This window comes from Mus musculus, chromosome 2, assembly GCF_000001635.26.
Source record: "Mus musculus strain C57BL/6J chromosome 2, GRCm38.p6 C57BL/6J".
Lineage (NCBI taxonomy): Eukaryota > Metazoa > Chordata > Mammalia > Rodentia > Muridae > Mus > Mus musculus.
In genome coordinates this window covers 3660505-3683268 of record NC_000068.7, presented here as the reverse complement: position 1 = coordinate 3683268, position 22764 = coordinate 3660505, and the positions used below count along the sequence as shown (strand labels likewise).

The 22764-nt window shown below is 40.8% G+C and overlaps 1 protein-coding gene across 1 annotated transcript in view; it reads right to left on the bottom strand.

The window, feature by feature from the left end:
* Positions 1-4888: 4888 nt before the first annotated feature.
* LOC108168726 overlaps positions 4889-22764 on the bottom strand; it is a 107934-nt gene continuing 90058 nt past the window's right edge. The window contains exons 3-5 of the mRNA XM_017319361.1: positions 18796-18910; positions 12093-12294; positions 4889-5071 (exon numbers count right to left, since the gene is read on the bottom strand). Coding sequence (XP_017174850.1) covers positions 4889-5071; positions 12093-12294; positions 18796-18910 — 500 coding nt within the window. The remainder of the gene's footprint in view (positions 5072-12092; positions 12295-18795; positions 18911-22764) is intronic.

Here is a 22764-nt window from a genome sequence, read left to right as displayed (position 1 = left end):
CATTTCCCAATGCCTTCATTATTTGGCTTCCACAATCTTCAACCTCAATGTTCACAAAATCTGATTTCATGGTATTAGAGATGGAACATCTTATAGCTTTAAGCATCCTGTAAGATGCTGTGCATCTCAGCCAGGGTCTTCAGTCATTGGATTGAAAAGATTACAGGGCAGGTAGCCTCAGAGTTACTTTCTAATCTGTGCCGATGTGATCTGTTTATACCACATTCCACTTCTGAGCCATCTGTCATTAACTTGGGGGGAGGGGCATATATTGATGAGCTTGAGCACTCCTGAGCCACAGGACTCGGTGGAGGGCAGAGGGCAGCTTTGGTGGGTCAGTCCTGGCCTTCCACCTTGCTGGGCACGGCTTCTCCTGCTTTCTTGGCTCTCCACACCTCTCAGTATATACCCAGCTTTCTGATAATGTTTCTGTCTCTGTCTCTTATCTCACCATCTGGAATGCTGGGATGACAGAGCTATGACTCTGCATCTGGCCTTTCAGGTCAGCTCCAGGGAAGCCAACTCAGGTCAACAGGTCAGTGTGTCTAGCACGTCTGCCCACTAAGCCATCTTCCCACTACCTATAAACTCTTGTCTTAAAATCCTGATTTTCTTCTGAACCTCTTGGCCATGGTCCCTGTTTTCATCAACCTCTCTCCCTTGACAGCGTGTTCCTAATTAGATCCAAGTAAGGCCTCAAAGCGAGCTAAGCCATTTACAAGGCAGACACCGGTGGGCCTGCTTCCTTCCAGGTACCAATTGCCACACAGGCAACTTAGGTAAATTGTCATGACTTGAACTGCAGAGTGTAAATTTTGTGAAATGACTAAAAAGGAAACTTTCCTAAATGAATGGTATTAATTCTTAAAACATCGCCACCTCATTGCTACCAAAGCATACCTTAATCACATTCCTGCTTACTGACATATCCCGCTCTGTTCAACATTAGACTGAAGGACTCCTGCAGGAGATAACAGAGGTCCTGAAAATGTTAATTAAAACGCCAGCTCATGTCTCCATAGAAAGAATGTAGAAAGAGCTCAGAATAGAAGCTAACATTTAAGTAGATTGAATCCATTTAGAGAGTTGAGCAAAGAGGGAGATGGTTTAGAGGGAAAGTCACATGATGCCACTTGCCCTAATTGTCAGAGGACAGAAACAGTTGACAGTCATGACAAAGAACAAGAGAGTAGGGAGGGTAGAGAATGTCCCAATGGTTAAGAGCATTTGTCGCTCTAGCAAAGGACCTGGTTTGGTTTCCAGCACCCATACAGCAGCATACAACCATCTTTAAATCCAGGTTTAGGGGCCTCATGTACAATTCTGACCTTCTTAGGCAACAGGGATGCACACAGTGCACATACATACATTCAGTCACACACTCATACACATAAGATAAAAATAAATAAGCTTTAAAAAAAAAAAACAAGAGAATGAATTCAGAAGACCTGGGACATCAGTTTGGAGTCTGAACCAATTTGATGTAAGCCATTGTTACTGAAGGCCCAACAGAGCAGGCTACTGGTGAGATGCTGCTGGCAGATAGTTCTACATTTCCCATCCATATCTGCCTCTTCCATTTATGTGCAACTTGGCCTGTGCAACGGTTTATCTTAATGTACTTGGGATGGGACTCTCATATTTACTGAAAAAATATCTCCACATTCCTTGGGAGATAAATGAATGAAAGTAGGACTATATAATTGCTTCCTCGATATATGTGTGTGTGTGTGTGTGTGTGTGTATGTATACACATATACATATATATGTATATATATAATCTTTTTGTTTTTTTATCAGTGCATACTAATTGCACAAAACAATGGGTTTTATTATATTTTTACAATGCATATAATATACTTTGAGCATATTCATTATTCCATTTAAAAAGTCATTTCTTAGTGATGAAATTAATTAACCAAGAGCACATAAAGATTTACTGTGTTTGTGTATCAAACTGTCAAATATATGAAATAAACACTGGGCAGAGCTAAGAGCAAAGCACAGTCTAGTTAATGAATCTGACATTTTTATTTCTAGTTTTAATTCCCATTTAAAAACAAAATTCCCTTCCCTGTGCTTATGTATTTTAATTTCAAAAAATTTAGAATTAAGTACAAATATGATTCAGTGAATAAAAATCATACTATTAATATTTTACATGTTAACATATGCAATACTTTGTGTGTTATATTTTTTGTATCATCCTAAGTAATTTGCTACAATAATAGACTTACACGCATGTTTTTAAGCTGACATAGTAAAGCCAATTTTCAAACAGTAATGAAAAGCTTAGGGAAATCTAAGATTTTGTACATCAGTACATGTGAATATATTATCTGTGTTAGCTTTATATTACAAGCCTTAGGAGACTTTTCTACAATATTTAAGGAGTTTAAATCTATAACTGTGACCAGTTATCAATGAAGAGCATAAAAGTAATTTTATGAATGTTTGTTAGCATGTTATGGAATATAATGAAATACACTTTTTAAAAAGTCATATTTTTTAATTTATTCTTTAATAATATGAATATGTTTTAAAACACCTAAGTCATGAAGATACAATCTTTGTTTGCACCAGAGACATGAACGATGTCTTCTTTGTGATTACATGCTAAATGAACTGTTTGCATCATAATAAAATACTACAACTGCTCTCTCCTCCAGCCGTGCAAGATGCCAAGGGGAAGAAGGCCAAGGGGAAGAAGGTGGCCCCAGCCCCTGCCGTCGTGAAGAAACAGGAGTCCAAAAAGGTAGTAAACCTTCATTTGAGAAAAGACCCACGAACGTCGGCATTGGGCAGGACATCCAACTTAAAAGAGATCTCACATGCTTCATCAAGTGGCCTGGCTACATCAGGCTGCAGCGGCAAAGAGCCATCCTCTATAAGCAGCTTAAAGTACCTCCTGCCATTAATCAGTTCACCCAGGCACTGAACAGGCAAAATCTACCCATCTGCTTTAGCTGGCGACAAGTACAGGCCAGAGTAGAAGCAAAGGCTACTGGCCTGTGCTGAGAAGAAAGCTGCTGGCAAAGGGGACGTCCCAGTGACGAGATCACCTGTTCTCTGAGCAGGAGTCAATACAGTCACCACCTTGGTGGAGAACAAGAAGGCTCAGCTGGTGGTGATTGCCCATGATGTAGACCCCAATGAGCTGGTGGTTTTCCTGCCTGCCCCGGTGTCAAAAGATAGGAGTGTGTGTTCTACTGCATCATCAAGAGAAAGGCCAGGCTCGGGGGCCTGGTCCACAGGAAGACATGAATCACTGTTGCCTTCACACAGGTTAACTCAGAAGACAAGAGTGCTCTGGCTAAGCTGGTAGGAGCTATTAGAACCAACTACAATCACAGATATGATGAGATCCGTCGCCACAGGGAGGCAACGTCCTGGGTCCTAAGTCTGTGGCTCACATTGCCAAGCTGGAAAAAGCAAAGGCTAAAGAACTCGCCACCAAACTGGGCTAAATGTACACTAAGTTTTCTGTACATAAATATAATTACAAAATTATCTTCCAAAAAGAAAGAAAGAAAGAAAGAAAGAAAAGAAAAGAAAAGAAAAGGAAAGAAAAAAAAAGAAAACAAAAGAAAAGAAAAACACTTCAATGGCGTTTAATCTCCTTCTACGGGTACTGGGCAGGAATAGTTTCCTTGGCTGAAGAATTTTATATCCTGAATTTTGAATCTCAGGACAATAATCAAAGCTTTTAAGAAAATATACTTTAACACTGTGCTCCAATGTAAGTCCTTTCTGTCCCATCTGCAATACTAACATGTGTTTGTAGTGTTTACTGATACTGTTATTGTTACTACAAGCCCTCCCTTCTTCCTTTTGGGAAAGTAAACCACACAAACAGGGAAAAATAGCTGAATTGTAATAATTACCACAGTAATCATTAGCAAAGGGGGGGGCTGTCCACAAATACTCACTGCTCACAAATCTACCAACAACTAAGAATTAAAATAATGCACTAAGATGTATTGAGCTCACATTTTCAAAACCATGATTTGAAAGTATTTCTCTTTCAGAGCAGTGGAATATGTATATACATAATAAAAAGAGGGCACTAACAAAGAGTCTTCAGATGCTATTGTTTGACTTATGTGAATTATAACAGTATCCGGTCTGTTTGGGATGCTCGAACTACAAGGATTTTATTACCATTTTATATTTACTTGGAGTCAACAAAACCATGACCATAAAGCCAACAGAAAGGCTTACAATAGTCATCTCCACTGGGCCCTCGTTCTCTTGTTTTGTTGCTTCCTGGATCAATAGACATGGTTTTCCAGGACAATATAATGGTCTCCTACGTTTCCCATGCTTCCTTCTTCTGCACGAATCTCACTGATTTCCTCATGCTCGGCTTGGCCACCGCTCAAGCCCCTCTTCAGCAGGCCTGCACTGCAGTCCTTTTCCAGGTTTACCAGAACTCCTTTCCTGAACCACCACCATAGTACTTCTTTATGGCGCATGTCCATGACAAGGATTCTTGCCACCCCAGGACGTGGTTACAAACAACCTTCCTGAGATAAAGATGTCTCTCTATATCAGGTATTCTGTTTCAATGGCAGAGATGGTCCAATGTGTAATTTCTGTGGTACAACTGTTAGAATCCATCTGTTTTTCAGCGACAGATTTCTTTCCTGGAGGTCAGCAGAAAATCCTCAAGAGTAGATTAGACTTGATTGTGCTTATTTAACATTTTTCTAATTTAATTACAAAAGAAGGCTGTCCTTGTAAGCCCAGGTCTGATCCTCTAATTAAAGGAGGTTATCAAGGAAAGAAGAAGCTATGGAAAGCTGACCCTCTACCTCTAACCTCTCATCCCAGTGACTGTCATTACCACGAATCCTTCTCTTTCCCTTCACAGTGAACTGTACATCTCTTAATTCTGGGCTATGGAGTCCAGTGTCAGAATGTTAGCCATTTCAACAAGGTCGCTGTATAAGCCAAAGTGGGCTCTTTCTGAGAATAAGTCTTTAGTACTGTTCCGAGTGTAACTGATGAAGGGAATCACAGGTTCCCGAACCATAGGAACCACTGGACTCCTGTGACTGGATTCGGAATTCTGAATTATGAGAATTATTATATATGAGAATTATTTCATGCAGGGATTGCAGAAGCAGCTTTTCTCAGGGACAAGGCAGATGTAAAGTAAGGCTGAGAGAAAAGGGGTAAAGTCTGAGGTAGGGACAAGGAAGGACAAGACCAAGATATACACAAGGACTGCAAGCCAGAAAGGCAGAAGACAGAGCCAAGGGGATGCAGGGGAAGAGGTACCAGATTATATGTCACATTAAAAGCATCTCCTTGAGGACCTAGGACCTAGGTCTTGCAGGTATGAGAACATGAGTTTGAGCCCCTAGGATGTACATTATAAAATCCACTGTGAGTCCCTACAGTCCCAGTCCTGGAGAGCCAGAGACAGGAGAATGCCTGTAATTGTTGTGCCCAGCTGGTCTAACCAAACTGGTGAGCTCTGGGTTCAATGAAAGACCCTGTCTCAAAAAAAAAAAAAAAAAAAAAAAAAAAAAAAGGAAGTGATGGACTTCTAACATTGACTTCTAGCTTTGACATGCATATATACATACGTGTACACACATCCACACAATATATATAATTGGGTGACGGCTTTTTTCAGGAGTTCATGTGTAATTTAAACATAAGTCTTTATTTGTGAAACTAATCAATAAAAACAAATTTACAAAATTCTTTAAGAGAATACATGAACTCCTGATTTTCAAATAATGCAAGATGGAAAGATTCCAAAGAGCAAACACAACTAAACTAATGCTCTAAGAGCTGTCCCAGGATTGTGAAGTGCCCTGAAATAATCATGAAAATCATGAGAAATGTAATGATAAATCAAATTATCTCATTGAGCTATACATAAATTAACTCAATTTGTGAACTAAATTAGTTTATTGATGAATGAGTGTATGAACACACCAGTTAATCCTAATGTACGGAATACTAAATTAGCTTTCCATTTAACAGTCTAAATATAATAATCTGTAATAGGTGATCTAACAAATATTTATTGAGCAAATGAACAAAGAGAAAATAAAAGCAAAATTTTTATTAACCCTCAGATTTCAGGAAGATGAAGCATGGCAAAGGAATTGCAAGGCTGGATCAACAGAACACAGGGCCAAGGAACTACAGTTTTCCAGCCTGAAACTTATGGCTTTTCTACACAGTATGCAAAGAAAATACCAATTCAACGGGTTTTCAGGATTAAGCTCATATCTCTCCTACTTCCAATATATCAAGAGATTTAGAATGTTTCTACTCAGTGGTCTCTGAATTTCGTGGAGCACAAGTTCAACTTAGGAAGGAGATGACACTACTTGTAACACCCACCAGCCATGTAAGAATGTTTTGACTGCGTGGATGTGTGTACCATGTGCTTGCCTCATGACTGAGGAGGTCAGAAGGTGTCAGATGTCCCGGGACTAGAGTTATGGATGATTGTGGGCCACTAAGAAGGTTGTGGGTGCTATACACTGAACCTGGATCCTCTCTAAAGGCAACAGATACTCTTAATTCTGAGTTACTCCAGCCCCAATTAGTACTGATTTTTTAAAGTGACATAAAATAGCTTTTAAAGATTTCAAAACAGGATTCACAAGATGGATCAGAGAGTAAAGGTGCTTGTCCCCAAAACTGACAGCCTGAGTTTGATATTCAGTGCCCACATGATGGAACAAGAGAAGTGACTCCCATGAGTTGTCGTTTTCTGACTTCCACACATGATGCGCTCATACACAATGAACCCCAGACATGACCCCATTGTTAGGACAAGAACATATAGCTAGACAAGTCATAGCCCTAACGCCTGGTAGTGAGAGTTTTAGTTTCTTTAAAAACCTAGTTATTTTAAGTGACTATTTGTTTTCATCTCAGGTGTTGGATAAGAAGCTACTTCATAGCAGGTGATTATGATTTACCTTGTGCACCAGCAAGGGCATGATCTCTGCCAGAAGAAAATAGTTTAAATTGGGGGACTCTGGAGAGGGTATAAGTTGGAGAACCTCGAGAGGGCCTGTGGTGCCTGCTGCTTCCCCTGATACTGTCCCAGCTGCTGCTGGTTCCCACTGCTGGGCTGGCTATTGTTAGGTTGCTGGTCTTCTGGATTACTGTATATTCTGACTACAGAGATTGGACTTGCCCTAGAAACCTGACATCCCTAATCAGCAAGAAGTAATCTAAAGAGGTCTATCTCCTTTTCCCCTCTAACCTTTCTCTCCTACCTAGTGTTGGGCTGGTGCTAGAAGGGATTAGGGTAGAATCAGAGTTGGAAAAGAGGTAGATATAAGCACCCAATAAAATAGTCCCTTCCCCCAAAGAGCACTAATGGAGCTACTACTATAATCTTCCTAAATATATCTAATTAGGAATATAGTATTAAACTAACTCCTAATTCTGACATCCTGCACCCCATTATCTAAAAAATAAAAATAAATAGCTAGCTTTGAAGGAATTTTAATTCAAAGTGACCCTTGACCTAGCACAATTACCTAAGGCTTCTACTTCCAAGCTGGCTGAGAGTCAAAGGATCTGTGGTGGTTCCCTACTGCCTTCCTAGATGAATGTGCCTCTGTCTCACAAAGAAAGGGATACTTGGCATTCCTAACCAACAGCTTTAGCAGAAGGGGAAAATGTGCTTCAGCCAAATTATGAAATAATGTAACTAACTATCAGCCAAGCCAACCAGACTCTAGTTTCTTCTCAGATAAATCGAAGAACCATATTGGCACTCTCTGTACCTAATGTATTCAATTACCAAGACGTGAGAAATGCCATTTTTTCTTTTCTTTTTCTTTCTTTTTATTTTTATTTTTGGTGGGGGGATGCTTTTTGAGATCAGGTTTCTTTGTGTAGCCCTGGCTGTTCTAGAATTTGCTCTGTAGACCACCCTGGCCTCAAACTCACCTGCCTCTATTTCCCAAGTGCTGGAACAAAAGGCAGAAATACCAGTTTTTGCAGATAGAGACATAAAACACATTTTAAGAATTTGGGGCCTCTCAGACTATGAGATTTTTGTTTGGGAAAATAAAAGTTGGTGCATTGAGCATTGTATGTGGGTTAAAGAAATAGATGTTAAACCAAGTTTAACTGGCTGATTGGCTGTCTTATTTCAGGCTTCCCCATGAAACTTGGTGTCTAGTTGGATCAAACCATAGACTCTTGTTTTCTGACAGCAAATTCCATGGCACCAGAGTTACAGGTGATTATGAACGGCCTAATGTGGGTGCTGGGACCAAATCCAGGTTCTCTGGAAGAGCATCAAGCATCCTCGCCCCATGAGCTATATCTCCAGCCTCAGCACTCTGTTCTTAAGAAGAAAACCCAAACGATACAGTGGATTACATTTCCCAAGCAAGTATAACACCTTCCAAGGGCAAAAACAAAATAAAAAATAAAAGATTATTAGATCATAAGGCTTGGAGTGCTCTTTGTGGCTCAGTGCTCCATCATCCAGCTTTAGTGCAGTTGCAACAATCCCCATGGTTCTAGTTTTTGTGCTTTTTCTTTGACACAGGTCCTGTCAGAAGTTCTTGCCACCCACAATGTTCCCCTGATTGACCCATTTCCAAAGTGCCTGACAGAGACCATAAGATCTGCTGAAATCAAGGCAGTAGCCATCAGCATAATTTTTTCCTGTTCTTGGTAAATAGTGAGTGCTTGTAGACAACTAGCTCTAACGCCTCATCTCATCAAACCTAAGAACCCAGTCTATAAGTGAAACCATTAGTCTTCTCTTTGGAACCCACTGTCTTTAGGAAGGTTAGACTGGATATCCCAGGTCTTCAAATTCTGGTTCTTTCTATCTTAAACACTTTCACTTCCATGCTTTTATATTTTACTATAAGAAACTGAGAAGAACTAAGTCCCCCCCCCCATTCAACAATTTGCTTAGAAGTTTATGCATTTGATTTCATTGTTCACAGTCTGTAGCTTCCACAAAATAGTAGAGTACAGCTCAGCCAAATTTATGAGGAGCATCTTTCCTCTGGTTTCCAATAACATGATAGATAGATAGATAGATAGATAGATAGATAGATAGATAGATAGATAGACAGAGATGTCATTGGAATATCCCCTGTGTCTGTACTTATAATAGGTTCCTCATAATTCTCCATGTCCATTAATTAACTAGTTCCACATTTTAGATGTATTTGTTACAACAGCCCCTTCAACTTAGTTCCAGAGATTTTGTTTGTCAGGTTTTTGCTGAGAAATGGAGCCAATTGGGGAGATATATGGGTAGACAGATGGATGGATGAAAAGGTAGATAATAAGTAAATAGATGGTAGATGGATGATAGATTAGATAGGTATATGGATAGACGATAGATAGATTAGATAGATAGATAGATAGATAGATAGATAGATAGATAGATAGATAGATAGACAGACAGACAGACAGTAGACAGACAAGATAGGTGGGTGAGATAGATAGTTAGATAGATAGATAGATAGATAGATAGATAGATAGATAGATAGATAGATAGATAGATAGATTAGATAGATAGATAGATAGATAGATAGATAGATAGATAGATTAGATAGATAGATAGATAGATAGATAGATAGATAGATAGATAGATAGATAGATGATAGATGATAGATGATAGATAGACAGATTTGTTGTAAGGAATATACTTGTATAATTATAGGGAACAACAACTTTCAAATCTATAATCATCATTATAGGGCGTCCATTTACCATGTCTTAGTAACAGTATAGTTCAAACCTGAAAGCTGACAGGCTTCAAGCTCAATAAAAGCCAGTTTCAAAGTCTGAGGTGGAAAAAAAGTCAATGTCTTGATTCTCTCTTACTTAGGTTAGGGGTGTTGTTTGTTTTGTTTTGTTTTTGGTAGGTTGGTTTTGTTGCTGTTGTTTTCCACAGTTCTTCAGTTGATTGGCTGAGGCCCAGCCACAATAGGGAGATCAATACATTTTATTCAGATATTAATTTCACCTAGAAACATCTTAACCAACACACACACCAAGTCACTAACCTGAATTGGACTATATCCTGAGCTATATCTACAACCCCAGAACGATATTTCACCAAGTGTCTGATAACCCCTGGCCCAGTAAAGTTAATAAATATTGACCCTTCAGGACATGAACTCTGTATTCAGCAGCAGCTGCAGGCTTCCGGATTAATTCTAGAGGAAAACTTAAGCAGCTTCAGGCTCAGCAAAAACATAAGAAAAACAGCTGATCAATGTGGGATTACTAACGTTGACTTGTATTATTTATTTACAAACTAACAGTGCTAGTAATATGGGGCTGTAGTATGAGATGGAGGTCTTTTTCTCACCCTGTTTATAGTTTTCTTCGCTTTGATTACTTCATCTTGTTGTTGCAGTAATGTAGCAGAGCTTTGTGAGACAAACTCTGAGATTGCATAATGATGTAGCAATAATAACATTAACAGATACCTACTCTGTTCCAGACACATCTCTAATTTTTAGTTCACTGTTTATCTTTTGCAGTGCCTAACACCGCACCTCCCATATAGTCTGCTTGCTATCCTCACTTCTACCTGATCAGGTAGATCTTATTATAGAGCTGAACTTTCCCAGTAAAACAAGTACACTTGAAGTGGGCGATGCATCAGGAAATGTGTGTCTTGGAAAAACATGTCCTATCTCTTGCATGCTACTTTTCACTACTGATGCTCATTAGTACTATGCTCATGAGCAAAATTAATACTGCGTCAGACAGTTTTCTTCTACATTAGACACCAGGAAGGGGGAATGTTGTTTTGGTTTTGCTTCTCACTTGCTTTCTGACCTTAAATACATCACTTGATATCACTATGACTCAGTTTTTTATTCTGTAAAGCAAAAGCTATACCTGTCCCACCTATGTTGGGGGATTTTAATGACAGATTCAAGTAAGATGATTATGAAGACATTTAGAAGATGCAGGTGCAGGTTCAGAGATAATTATGTTTTTTGTTTGTTTGTTTTTGTTTTTTGTTTTTTTTTTTTGTTTTTGGGGTTTTTTTTTTTTTTGGTAAAATACAGAAACCACCCTCTCTCTGTGTGACAGACAGGAGTTTTTCTTTGTGTTCCCACTAGCTCATCATCTTCATGCCCACATCTTCAAAGCAGAGAACAAACTTCTTGCTAATTATAGGAATACACACACACACACACACACACACACACACACACACACACCACGAAGGATGCCTGCTCTAGTAGATACTCAGGAAATACTAACACCCTTAGTTTGTGTGACAGAGCATAGGAAGCAAAGCCTGGTCTGCATCTGTCAAGTGTTATAGGGCGTCCATTTGCCATGTCTTAGAAATAATAATCAGCTATGAACTTTTAGTGTGGAATTAGATCCACAGTCAAGAATACAATTCAGGGTGGGAGGAGGAAACTGTGGAACCTGGGGAGATAGTCCTAATGGGGAGATGTCTGAGCATCCAAGCTCCATCCCCACATAACAGCCTGGATGTAGTACTGCGCATCTGTAATCCCAGCACCCCTATGATAACAGGAAGCCAAGACAGGAGAATCGTTCATAAGCTAGCAGGCCAGATAGCCTGGTGAACACTCACAAAAACAAGAGAGACGGCTTTAAAAATGAGGCAGAAAGATAAGGACCATAATCCCAAATGCCCTTTGACCTGTACATACACATGTGCATGCCCTGCACTTAAATATATATCACATACTCATGTGCACACAAGTATACCATACATACATAGCATGCATGTATACACACAGATAACATACAAACATACTGCACATACAATACACAAACACATATAGACCATATACTCATGGGAGAGAGGAAAGGAGGGAGGGAGGGAGGGAGGGAGGGAGGGAGGGAGGGAGGGAGGAAGGGAGGAAGGGAGGAAGGGAGGAAGGGAGGAAGGAAGGAAGATGAGTGGATGATAGATAGATAGATAGATAGATAGATAGATAGATAGATAGATAGATAGATAGATAGATAGATAGATAGATAGATGAAAGAGAAAGATGGTTAGTTATGCCAGAGTCCTAGCCTCAGGATTCAGAAGATAGGAAATCTTTTGGGAGGTGAAGCCTAACTGCCATTTCTGCCCTGGGGCACAAGCCATTTGCTTGGTTAGAGACCACTTTCATCAGCTGCCTCATATTCTCCACATCCTGAATCTTCACATGATCATGAGGCAGAGACAAAGTGATCAAGTCTGAAATGATCTCCCCAAGGCTTGTCACCTGGATGTCAACATCAGCCTTTAGTTTCTGCTTCCCTTTAGGCTGAGCAGACCTGAAAGGGGACACAGTGAGCTGTCTGACCTGGTCTTTTTTTCCCATGTATTTTCATTCATTGATAATTTTTTTACCTTTTCTTTTCTTTTTCTTTTTTCTGGCTTTCTGTGACCCCAATGGTTATGACTGTGACTGAGCAGTGTACTGGAAAGGCACCTCCATCCCTCTGAGAGATACAGCTAAAGAGGGAAGAGCTTGTTACTGGGGGATTAATTAGCTGCTTAGATACATTTATTTTTCCTTTTTTCACTAGAGGAAAATTATGTGGGGTGGTTGGGGGGAAGCATAGCTTAAACAGTAACAATTCAAATCCCACCCCAAGCTAGGATTCATTTTCTACTTTTTCCAGGTCGCAGATAAACGACTTCTGTTTTCTGTCACTTATGCTGACATATGTCACACTGATTAGAAACACTTCAGGAGGGTACAAACAGGACATCATGAGGCAGGGGGCTTACTGTTTTTTTATCTTGATTATTAAGAAGATAATAACAAGAGCTGGACTCACTGCATTAGAAATGAAGTCTTCTATCAACAATACAGACATAAAGCTCACACCTCTCTTCGTACTTCAGTTTGTTGGACCACTCTCAAAGAAAGGAGGTTTTATTCTAAATCACCACCATCACTTTTGCTAGGGCAGCGTGATGAAAGAGATACTTAACCCACAAGACTTACAGACAACACAGCACATTGTCTGTTTGAAACTGAGGTCTCTTCAAGGTCACGAATGGATGCGAATGAGAACATGACCCTCCTAGATATAGTTTTTGTTGTAGATATGAAGGAGAGAACAGCCAGAGACATCTGGAAGATCCCAGAGCAAGGAGAGAAAAAAGCAGATTGAACATAGCTAGCAAACCTGAACAGGGCCATGAGAGGAGAGAGAAGTCAGAGAGTGGAAGAGAAAGAAGAGAAAGAGACAAGAAAGAAGACCAAAAGAGAAGGAAGAGAGTCAAGAGAGCTCATGGCCAAAATGGCAGATTTATATATAGAATGGGAAGGCAGAAGGGGGCGGGGGGGAGCCTCTAGGCTGCAGAGCTTCAGGGTAGGAGGCTGGGCAAGAAGTGCTGGGAGGAGCCACAGGTACTGAGTGATCCTAAAAAGGCCAACGATGTGTTTTTGGCATGCTAATAGACACATCAGTTAGCCATTTATTTCTTTGGGACCTGAAAACCAACTGTGATGTTTTCATGCCCCACCCACCCACCAGACAGTACAGAGTCTCCCACTTAGGAGACACTCAGCTACCAATACTTGATAGTTGAAAGAGTAGATGGAGAGTCCACATTTAAGGGTATTAGCAGACTAGGATTCAGGATGCCATCAGTCTCAGTTACAACTAGCTACCAGCTGTCATTCAACAGCAGAAGTTGTTAAGTGCTGGGCAGATACATAGTCATCTCCTGTGAGTCTGGTGCTCTGCTGTGCAGTTGCTGTTTGAAAGTAAAACAAGGAATTTCCTGCCAGCAGGGTAAGGTATGTGTTAGAGTTCTGTGCTGTAATAGAATGCTAATATAGAAGGCTGGGGCTTCAGAAGGGACCGAACCAATGCCTCTGGTCAGGACTGTCTCTGGAACCCAAAGTAGTACAGCCAACACTCTCTAGGAGGACATTTTATCCTGTCCCATATATCTCGTGCATATTTACATTTTTATTAAGGTACTGATATAATTAAGGAATAAAAATATTTTTGGTATCAATAGAAAAATAGAATGAATGAGTGAGATAAGGATCGATCTTTTGGAGAGAACAAAAAAATATACTAAACCTTCTTAATAAATTTAGCCCTTCTTAATAAATTTAGCAAGTTTGGAAAATGTGCAATAAATATTCCAGTGTAGGAAAGCTTGGTTAAAGTTTTCTTGTCACCTCAGTCGTTTCCATTTTGGGTCAAAAGTTAAAGGGAGGAAGGAAGGAAGGAAGGTCTGAGGTAATTACAGTCTAACCAACAGCAAAATGGGCCCCAGATCGCACAAGGAAGCTGGACCCAAAGAGGAAGAAAGCCTTTGGCTTGGAAAAACTGAACCACCAGAATTTAACTGGCTAGTCTTCCCTCAGAGCATGCGCAGTCACTCTGGCCTGTTGCTGAGAGGCAACATGCAGGAGCAGGAACAAAAAGCCAGAGAAGTACTGGGCTAAGAGGCTTTCAGAGGCTGCTGTTGCTAGGGGACCACTTCCTCCTAGTTCCAAGGGCAGCTAACTCAGGCTATTCAGAAGTCCCTAGAACAACCTTTCTTAGGCTTCACCAGAGGCAGGAGGGAGAAAGACCAGCTCTCAAAGCACAGGCGTCATGGTTACCCTAAGCCAAGTTCGGCCTTTTCCAGCAGATGCCAAAGAGCTAGAGGTGCTGGGGTGAAAGGAGAAATAAACAGGTGTCTTGTTTTTGTGAAACCAGGAGACTGGCTTGTTCCCGCCTTGACCGATCTGAGTGTGCTAGGTGCAGTCAGCGACGTTCTCTTCCACTACTTTATTAACAACTCCTTGAAGTGACAATGTTTTTTTTTTCTTTTTTTCATCTTCAGATGCTCACAACTCCAACACAGTTGCACATAAATAGCTGTCCATGTTCCTTGTATTCAATGTCTCCATTCATTAAGACATACCAGGACTTGCTCAGCTCTGAGTTGGGTGCTCAGATGGAGATAAAAATACAAAGATGAGGCCAGGCATGCGGTGGCGCACGCCTTTAATACCAGCACTTGGGAGGCAGAGGCAGTCGGATTTCTGAGTTCGAGAACAGCCTGGTCTACAGAGTGAGTTCCAGGACAGCCAGGGCTATAGAGAAACCCTGTCTTGAAAAACAAACAAACAAACAAACAAACAAAAAACAAAAACAAAACAAAATACAAAGATGAGATCTTTCCTTCACTATGTCTCCAGACCTTTTGTGAAAAGCTATTCTTAGAGCATCAAAGCCATCCATCCTTCAGGAGAGCTGACTGTACAAAATAGGTCCTCGAGGCTGTCTTTTGAGGTTCCTTCATAGAAGGGGAGGATTGGGAAGGTCATTAGAGCCTCACCTAAGATTCCATTCCTTCCTTCCTACACAACCCATCCAGCTGTACATGACAGACTGAGTGTGGGAAACTTCCTTCTATACAACTATGGGGATGTCAGCATACATGCTAAGGTGAGATTTGGGGAGGGGGTGCAGCTGTTTGGGGATTACCTGTTCTCCTATAAGTAACCCCCTACACATGCAAGTAAGCCCAGTAAATTCATTGGACTTTGGGAGGTGAAATCATTACTTTGGTCCATCACTGGTCCTCTGTCTTGATTGAGTAAACATTTGTTTATATATCCCCCAGGAAGAGCTCACACAACAAGATCCTGTATAAGATACACAGTTAGGCCGGGCAGTGGTGGCGCACGCCTTTAATCCCAGCACTTGGGAGGCAGAGGCAGGAAGATTTCTGAGTTCGAGGCCAGCTTGGTCTACAGAGTGAGTTCCAGGACAGCCAGGGTTACACAGATAAACACTGCCTCAAAAAACAAAACAACAACAAAAAAGATGCACATTTAGGATTGGTTTAGCTGACAGTAGAATTAACAAGAAGCAGAAGGGTAAATGAAATGTAAGTTTCAGTTTGGGTTTCTTACACACAAGATAATACTACAAAAAGACAGACAGCTTGTCATTATTGCTTTCTGGTTATAAGAAAGGAAGATGTCTACACATTTTCTTCTCCATCTTCAGTACATGGGTTGATCTTTATGAGGTCCTGACATAGTCCCACCTGGCTGACAGGAAGGAGAATGTATGTCCCCTGAAGGAAGCATTCCAGAACCCTCAGTGTAGCAGACGATGTACCTCAGTGTAGCAGACGCGACATTAAAGGCTTTCTAAGAACAACGTTAAATCTATTTAGGAGTTATAAAATTTGTCATATCTGAATATTCTTCCCTTTTCTTCAGTTTAAGCTTGTGAAACCTCATTACCATGACCTTGGAACATTAGACACTAGTTCATCTCTAACTCCTACACTCATTTAGAAGCAGCATTCCCTGTCTACTTAGCATGCTGGGAGCTAAAGTTATAAAGGTAAGCATGTGATGTGAACACTCATTTCCTCACCTGGGCAAAGCTGGGCCTCATTCATTGTTTGTATTCTGCAGTTAATATCACAGCTCCAAATTAAACCTTACTTTTTCACTTAATATTAAATGTTTTTTTTGTTCATTTTTTGCTATGTTGATATGTTATGATATGTTATATTTTGATATGATGTTTTTGTTATAGATCACTATATATTTTAGAATAGTGTATGCTTATAGGAAAAATGAAAATAGTATTAAAAATCAAAGAAGCCACATTCCCTTGCTTACCATGCATCAGTCAAAATTTGGGAAAGGTTGGTTGTAAGTAGTAGGAACAGAAAAAAAATTGTCTGGCATTGTGGTGCATTGCAAAGTCCCCAGTACATGAAAATCCAAGTATCAATGTGATTCTTCTCTTAATAATCGTTTCTTAATAACCAACATTTGATTGGCAGTATCTCCCATGTTTTCTCATAGCTATTTCTTGTACTTGCTGATATTGATATCGTTTCCAAGCTAAAGAAGCCATATTAGAATCCCTGTATCAGGATCTCCTCACAGAGGACAAATGAAGACAAGCCTTGACAACTTGAGCTTACGTACCATTGGCCTGCCCTCTTCTGTGAAGGTGGTAGGAATGTAATTTTATAGATGAGACTGTGACCGCACACAGTGATATCAGTATTCTATGGCTACAGAAGAGAATACATATGAAGAAGAGTATGAATAATTGGCCCATCTCTGACACTGGCGATGGAACACATTCACAGTCATGAACGTCTGGAAGATACGGGCCATCCGAAGGGGTTATTGGGATTACGTCTTGCTTTATATTATCTTATCTCAGTGATACCAGAGAATCTAGCTTGGACTTTCCAGTCTGAGTGTAAGATTTTTATGGCTAAGTACATAGCAATGTGTGTAAGATTTATAAAAATAGGCAAAACTTGGACCCAAAAAGGTCAGTGATAAGCCAGGCAGTAGTTATCATTTTAAAGGCATATATATGTCTTTAGTCCCATACAGAGAGAAAAAGGCAAGTTCAGGGTGGTGGTGTATAGGGGTCTATTGCCTTTGCTTCTACTGATGTAAATATTATGTCCTGATAAAGTCAGAGTTAAACACCTACTCAAGTCCATCAAAGCTAAGTGGAAACATGATGTCTCATTTTTCTACTTTATCTTCATCAAAGCATGACATTGTTTGTCCAGAGAAGATTCTAAGAACCCACTAGACCTCAGAGTTCCCGCTTCATTGGGGGAAACTATGGGGTGGGGCTTTCTAAATGGCACCAGACCTAAAGTCTCTGCTGATAACTTTGCTAAATCAGAGGCATATAAAGCTAACCTTCTTGACGTGGTATTGATGAAACATTATCAAATCTGTCTAGAATACATACTGAATTTGAGACGCTATTAGAAAGGACAAGAGTTAAAATGCCTTTGGACTTAATCAGGCCTGGATCCTAGATTCATCCTGTTCTTGCTATGAGACCTTAGATAGAAGGACTTTTAAAGCTTGCTGAGTTATCTGCAAAGGAGAAACAAAATACCCCTATCTGTGTTACTAAGAGGATTAGATGGTCACTCTACCAAAGACATTGAGCAAGGTGCCTCACACATCCTAAGTATTCCAGGAGTGTTTTAGCTGTTGTTATTGTTGTCATGGACACCAGCTTGAGCACCTGTGCAGTCAGTCACAGTAAATCGGTTGTGATAACGCGATCCTGAAAATTAGCTGGTAGCTGGCCTCAGGATAATCAAAGGGCTAGCTGAGGAACTTGTAGTCACTTTAAGAAATTCATGTAATTGTCCACATTCTTTATGTCTTTCTGCATCATTGGAATAAACCACATACTATAGAAAAGGCATCTGTGAAAAGAATCCACATTGAAAATATTATGAAAGTTTATATAAAGTTCTGGATACATGAACTTTAAAGTTGCCAAGAATAATGGCTTTAAATGAACATAACATCAAGTATGTGAACCTGACGCCCCCGTCTTCACCCAACACTGAGCAAAGGCTCTGTAAATACTTAGGGAGCACATGGACAAGTTAAATATGTCCAGAATGGGCAGATGCCACCATATTACAACTAAGACAAATATTAGAACCAGGATTTGGTGAAATGTACATCTACTTGTTGAGTCTTTGATTCCATAGCTTGGAGGAAGCTAAGGGCAGTTTGTCCCTTTGTCTCCTTCTCCTTAGCATAACAAGCTGAAATTTTCCATGATTCCTACACACACTGGAATCGTACTTGATCAAAACTCCATCTGCAAGGTGCCAGGCACACGGCCAGATGGAAAAATTCTCCTGAGGCAATTTAACCTCATCAGCGTTTCCAAGCAAGAACAGAGGCAAGCAACTGCCACCCCAGTGCCCTCAGAAGTACGCAGGAGCCTCTCCCTTCTCTAGAGAAGCCCAGGTCCCAGGCTATCCCTGGTGACAGCTACTGCAGCATCATGATAGAGCTGGTTATTGCCAATGGTCCAGCCACACCACCCAGGATACGACTGCATTTCTCAGTGGTATCTTCAGAGTTGTGAAAGCTTTCGTAACCTTTCATCACTGAAACCAGGAAGAGCATTTACACAGTACAGTATTAGCCCCTCGTACCAAGTAACACACAACTGCAGGAAGCTGGGGAATTGCGCAAAGATCTCTGGCTTAGGTAAGCACTCACAGGCTTGGTACGGGCATTTCCTCTCCCATTTCCATAGCAACAGCCCCATACTGTCTTCTTGGATCCTTTGATAACAAAGCAGAAACTTTTACTAAAGGAGCAAAAACACACAACATGGTTCACAAAACACGTGGGAAGAGTTTCTTCTTGTCTGAAAAATGGCATGGCTTCTTATTTGTGTCTCTTCCTCAGCTCCTACTTCCTTTCACAACCTAAGCCTCTAAGCCAGGAGCTTAAGCTTCAGATGCCCTCGGCCTGGGCCTGGCAGGATACAGAGGGGCAGCTAGAGAGAGAGCACAACTGGAGTTTTCTTTAGGAACACAGGCCTGCTTCTCTTACTTGTTGCACTTTCTGTAGAAACTGGAACCTGGAAACTGAGCTTTTTTTTTGTTTTTTGTTTGTTTGTTTGTTTGTTTAAAGACTATGAGCAAACAAAAATCTACAATTAAATGGATGCGCCGGAGGGTGTTAGTCATGTAGTAAGGGTCTCTCTTTGGGGGATTTCAGAATTATTTTCTATTTTCTCAGTGGCTATGAGGAATATAGACATGCATTTCCTTTATTTACTAATTATAGCCAGAATCTGTTAATTTGCTGACAGGAAAACATTATTTCAGAACAGGCTTTAACACTTTGCTGTGTTTTATGTTCTCTTTCAACATTTGTATGAGGGATAAAGAGCCAGAGGTGTTCTTTCCCAAGCTGATTTTTTGCTGATTTTTTTCCCTCAAGAAAAGTTTACACAGAGCCAATGAGCAATTGAGATGAATACTGGGGTGCAGGTTTAGTACTGGGGTACAGGTTTAGTACTCAAAATTAAACTACACCATGATTTAAATTTATCCAAAGTCAGATCAAGCATACACAAATTGAGTTGAAATATGGGAACAGATATGCTTCAAGACAGTGAAATTAAAGATGAATAAATATCACTTCTTTTCACCAATCATCAAACATCTAACAGATAGATCAACTAGAACATTACAACTGCAAAAGACCATCAAGTATGAAATTTCGAGGCAAGCTATAATGCTGACCAATCGGGTATGAGTACTCTAAAGAACATACGTTAACTTATATTTAAACCTGTTACATGTCACAATTTTATTATTATCCAGTAGATGTTGGTCTCAAGGAAACCTGGGACAGGTCTCACTTACTACCTGTGGCTCCATTCCATCCCCTACCCTAAACCTCTCCTTCTCACAGGCTGAGCTTCTACTTCCCTTCCTCAAACCTGACGCCAATAGAACTCTGCCATTTTAGGCTATGCCAGTCTCCTGGCCCGGGTCACCTCTCTTGGTCATCAGCTCCTCTCTTGCTCTTCCTCCCTGTGTCTCCTCTCATTCCTCTGGTCTCCTCTCAAGGCCTGGTTTACTCTGCCAGCCATGTTCAGTATGGACTCTTCCCTCTGCCTGCCTTCTCCCTCATATCTACAATAGAAATCTCCACACTGTAGAAGAGTCGGGGCTTCCTCCTTCTCATCATTCCTCTGGTGCTGAAACCCGGGAGTGGTATGAAGGAGTCATTTTCCAAGAGACTCAGCCTCTCAGAACCAAGCTGCCGACTTGACTCTCCCAAGGTACACACAGATCATTTACTTCTGCTGATTTCTGCTACCCATCACATTAGATTCCATTTACTAGAATCCACCTCTTTAGCCGACTCTTCTCTCCACCCGTTCTAATCAACTGCCTCTCTTCACCTGTTCAGTAAGTGTTCTCTTTCAAATATGATACAGTAGTGTTTAATCCTTGAGTATGCTCAATGGACCCTCTCTTTTTAGGTCCTCTCAGAGCTGACCATGAGACAGACATATTGACCAGAGCAGTTGAGGCAAGAGTTGCTAGGTGTAGGGATAAGATAGGCAAGGGAAAGAATTGCCAGGGAGTTATATCCACCAGATACTCCTGAGGGTAGCACGGCTTCACTCTGCTGGGAAAACTGGGAGTGCAGAACATGCTATACCATCCTCTGCAAAAGGGAGAAAACTGTCATATTCATTCATTCATTAATTCATTCATTCATTCACTAAAGAGGAGCTGTTCTCAGAGGGGACCATTTCCAAGACAAGTAGGAAGAGACTCTGTGCAAAGGCATACAGGTGCTAGAAGTGGGGACAGTACATTGACAAGAAGGGAACATGGGCAGCTGAGATGGTTGGCCACACACCCAAACTTCATTGTTTGCCACTGCTATATTGAGGGCTCTGGAGAAACAGTGAGGACCAGTCTGAATCCCCCTGTGTAGCCATTGAGGAGATGGGTCTACTGACCCGCCTTGAGAGATCAAAACATCTGGTAAGATATCACATCTGCAAAACCGGTGGAACTAGAGTATGTATGAGAATAAATGAGCTGAATGTGGATGGCATGGTGGCACCTGTAATCCAAAATTTAGGAGGTGGTAGAAGCAGGAGGGTCAGGAGTTCAGGGTCACCTTCAGCCATGTAGAGAGTTCAACCTTTTATGAGGCCTTGTCTCAAGAAGGAAAAGGAGGAGGAGGAGGAGGAGGAGGAGGAGGAGGAGGAGGAGGAGGAGAAGAAGAAGAAGAAGAGGAGGAGGAGGAGGAGGAGGAGGAGGAGGAGGAGGAGGAGGAGGAGGAGGAGGAGGAGGAGGAAGGGACAAGAATAACCAGCAAAAATCACGGTATCCATGACTCTCTGAGATTTCTATCTTAGACATTCATGCTATTGCCCGCTAGAACTTCTAGATAATTTCTGCTCTCTGCATCCTGAGAATGGGAAGAAAGGAACACTCCAAAAAGGGAGCGAGTTAGGGGTTCAAACCCATACAGGGGGGAGTGAAAAGAGAAGTGGGCAGGACTTACAGGTTTTTCCAAGAGAAGCTTGGAGAGCCTGACTTCAGACTTCGTACGCAAATATCCCCTTCACAACACTTCCTCCTCCAAGAGTTCTTGGCCAAGAGACCACACTCAGTTTGAAGCATACAAAGAATATATTTTAAAAGGTAAAATTGGGGTCTGGAGATGGCTCAGTGGGTAAAAGTGCTTCCTGGGTAGCCTGGAAACCCAAGCTTGACCTCTGAATTTGGAAAGAGAGAAGCAATTCACAAAAGTGTCCTCTGACCTCCACATACACTTGCACACATGACTATATATATATATATATATATATATATATATATATATATATATATATATTGCATACGAACACAATAGTCACAATTAAAATCTAGAGTAGTATAGGTACAGATTTTGTGACATTAAAATTTCAGGCAGTTCAATTCTACAAATTACCATACTGAATATTTTACCCTAGATAACCAATATATCTTGTAGGTAAACTTCTGGAAATTTCCATGCCTCTACTTTCATTGTCTTAAGAGACATAGAGAATGTAGATTCATAAGAAACAGAGCCACCAGGGTATCTTCCTTGTGGACACAGTGTCAATCTCAGTTAAGGCCAAAGTGGAACCTCTAAGCCACTGTCTAGGACACAAATATCCAGTTAAGCAACCGCAGGTCAAATGGGAAAGCAGCTAAATGCAGAGGTCTAAGCCAAAGCCTCATTTTTATTATTCTTTGGCATTTTCTTATTCATGAACAATTAATGCCCCAGGGCATTTTCTGAATTAAGGAAAGCCAGTGTTTGTACAGAGGTTGCCATCTTGGTGAACTTTTTAAGTTTAGTTTAGCTAAAGAGGGGACTAAGAACTTAGAAATTCTGTGCCACTGGCTGACTCCCTTCTGGATACAAAATGGCAGTGGGCTAGAAG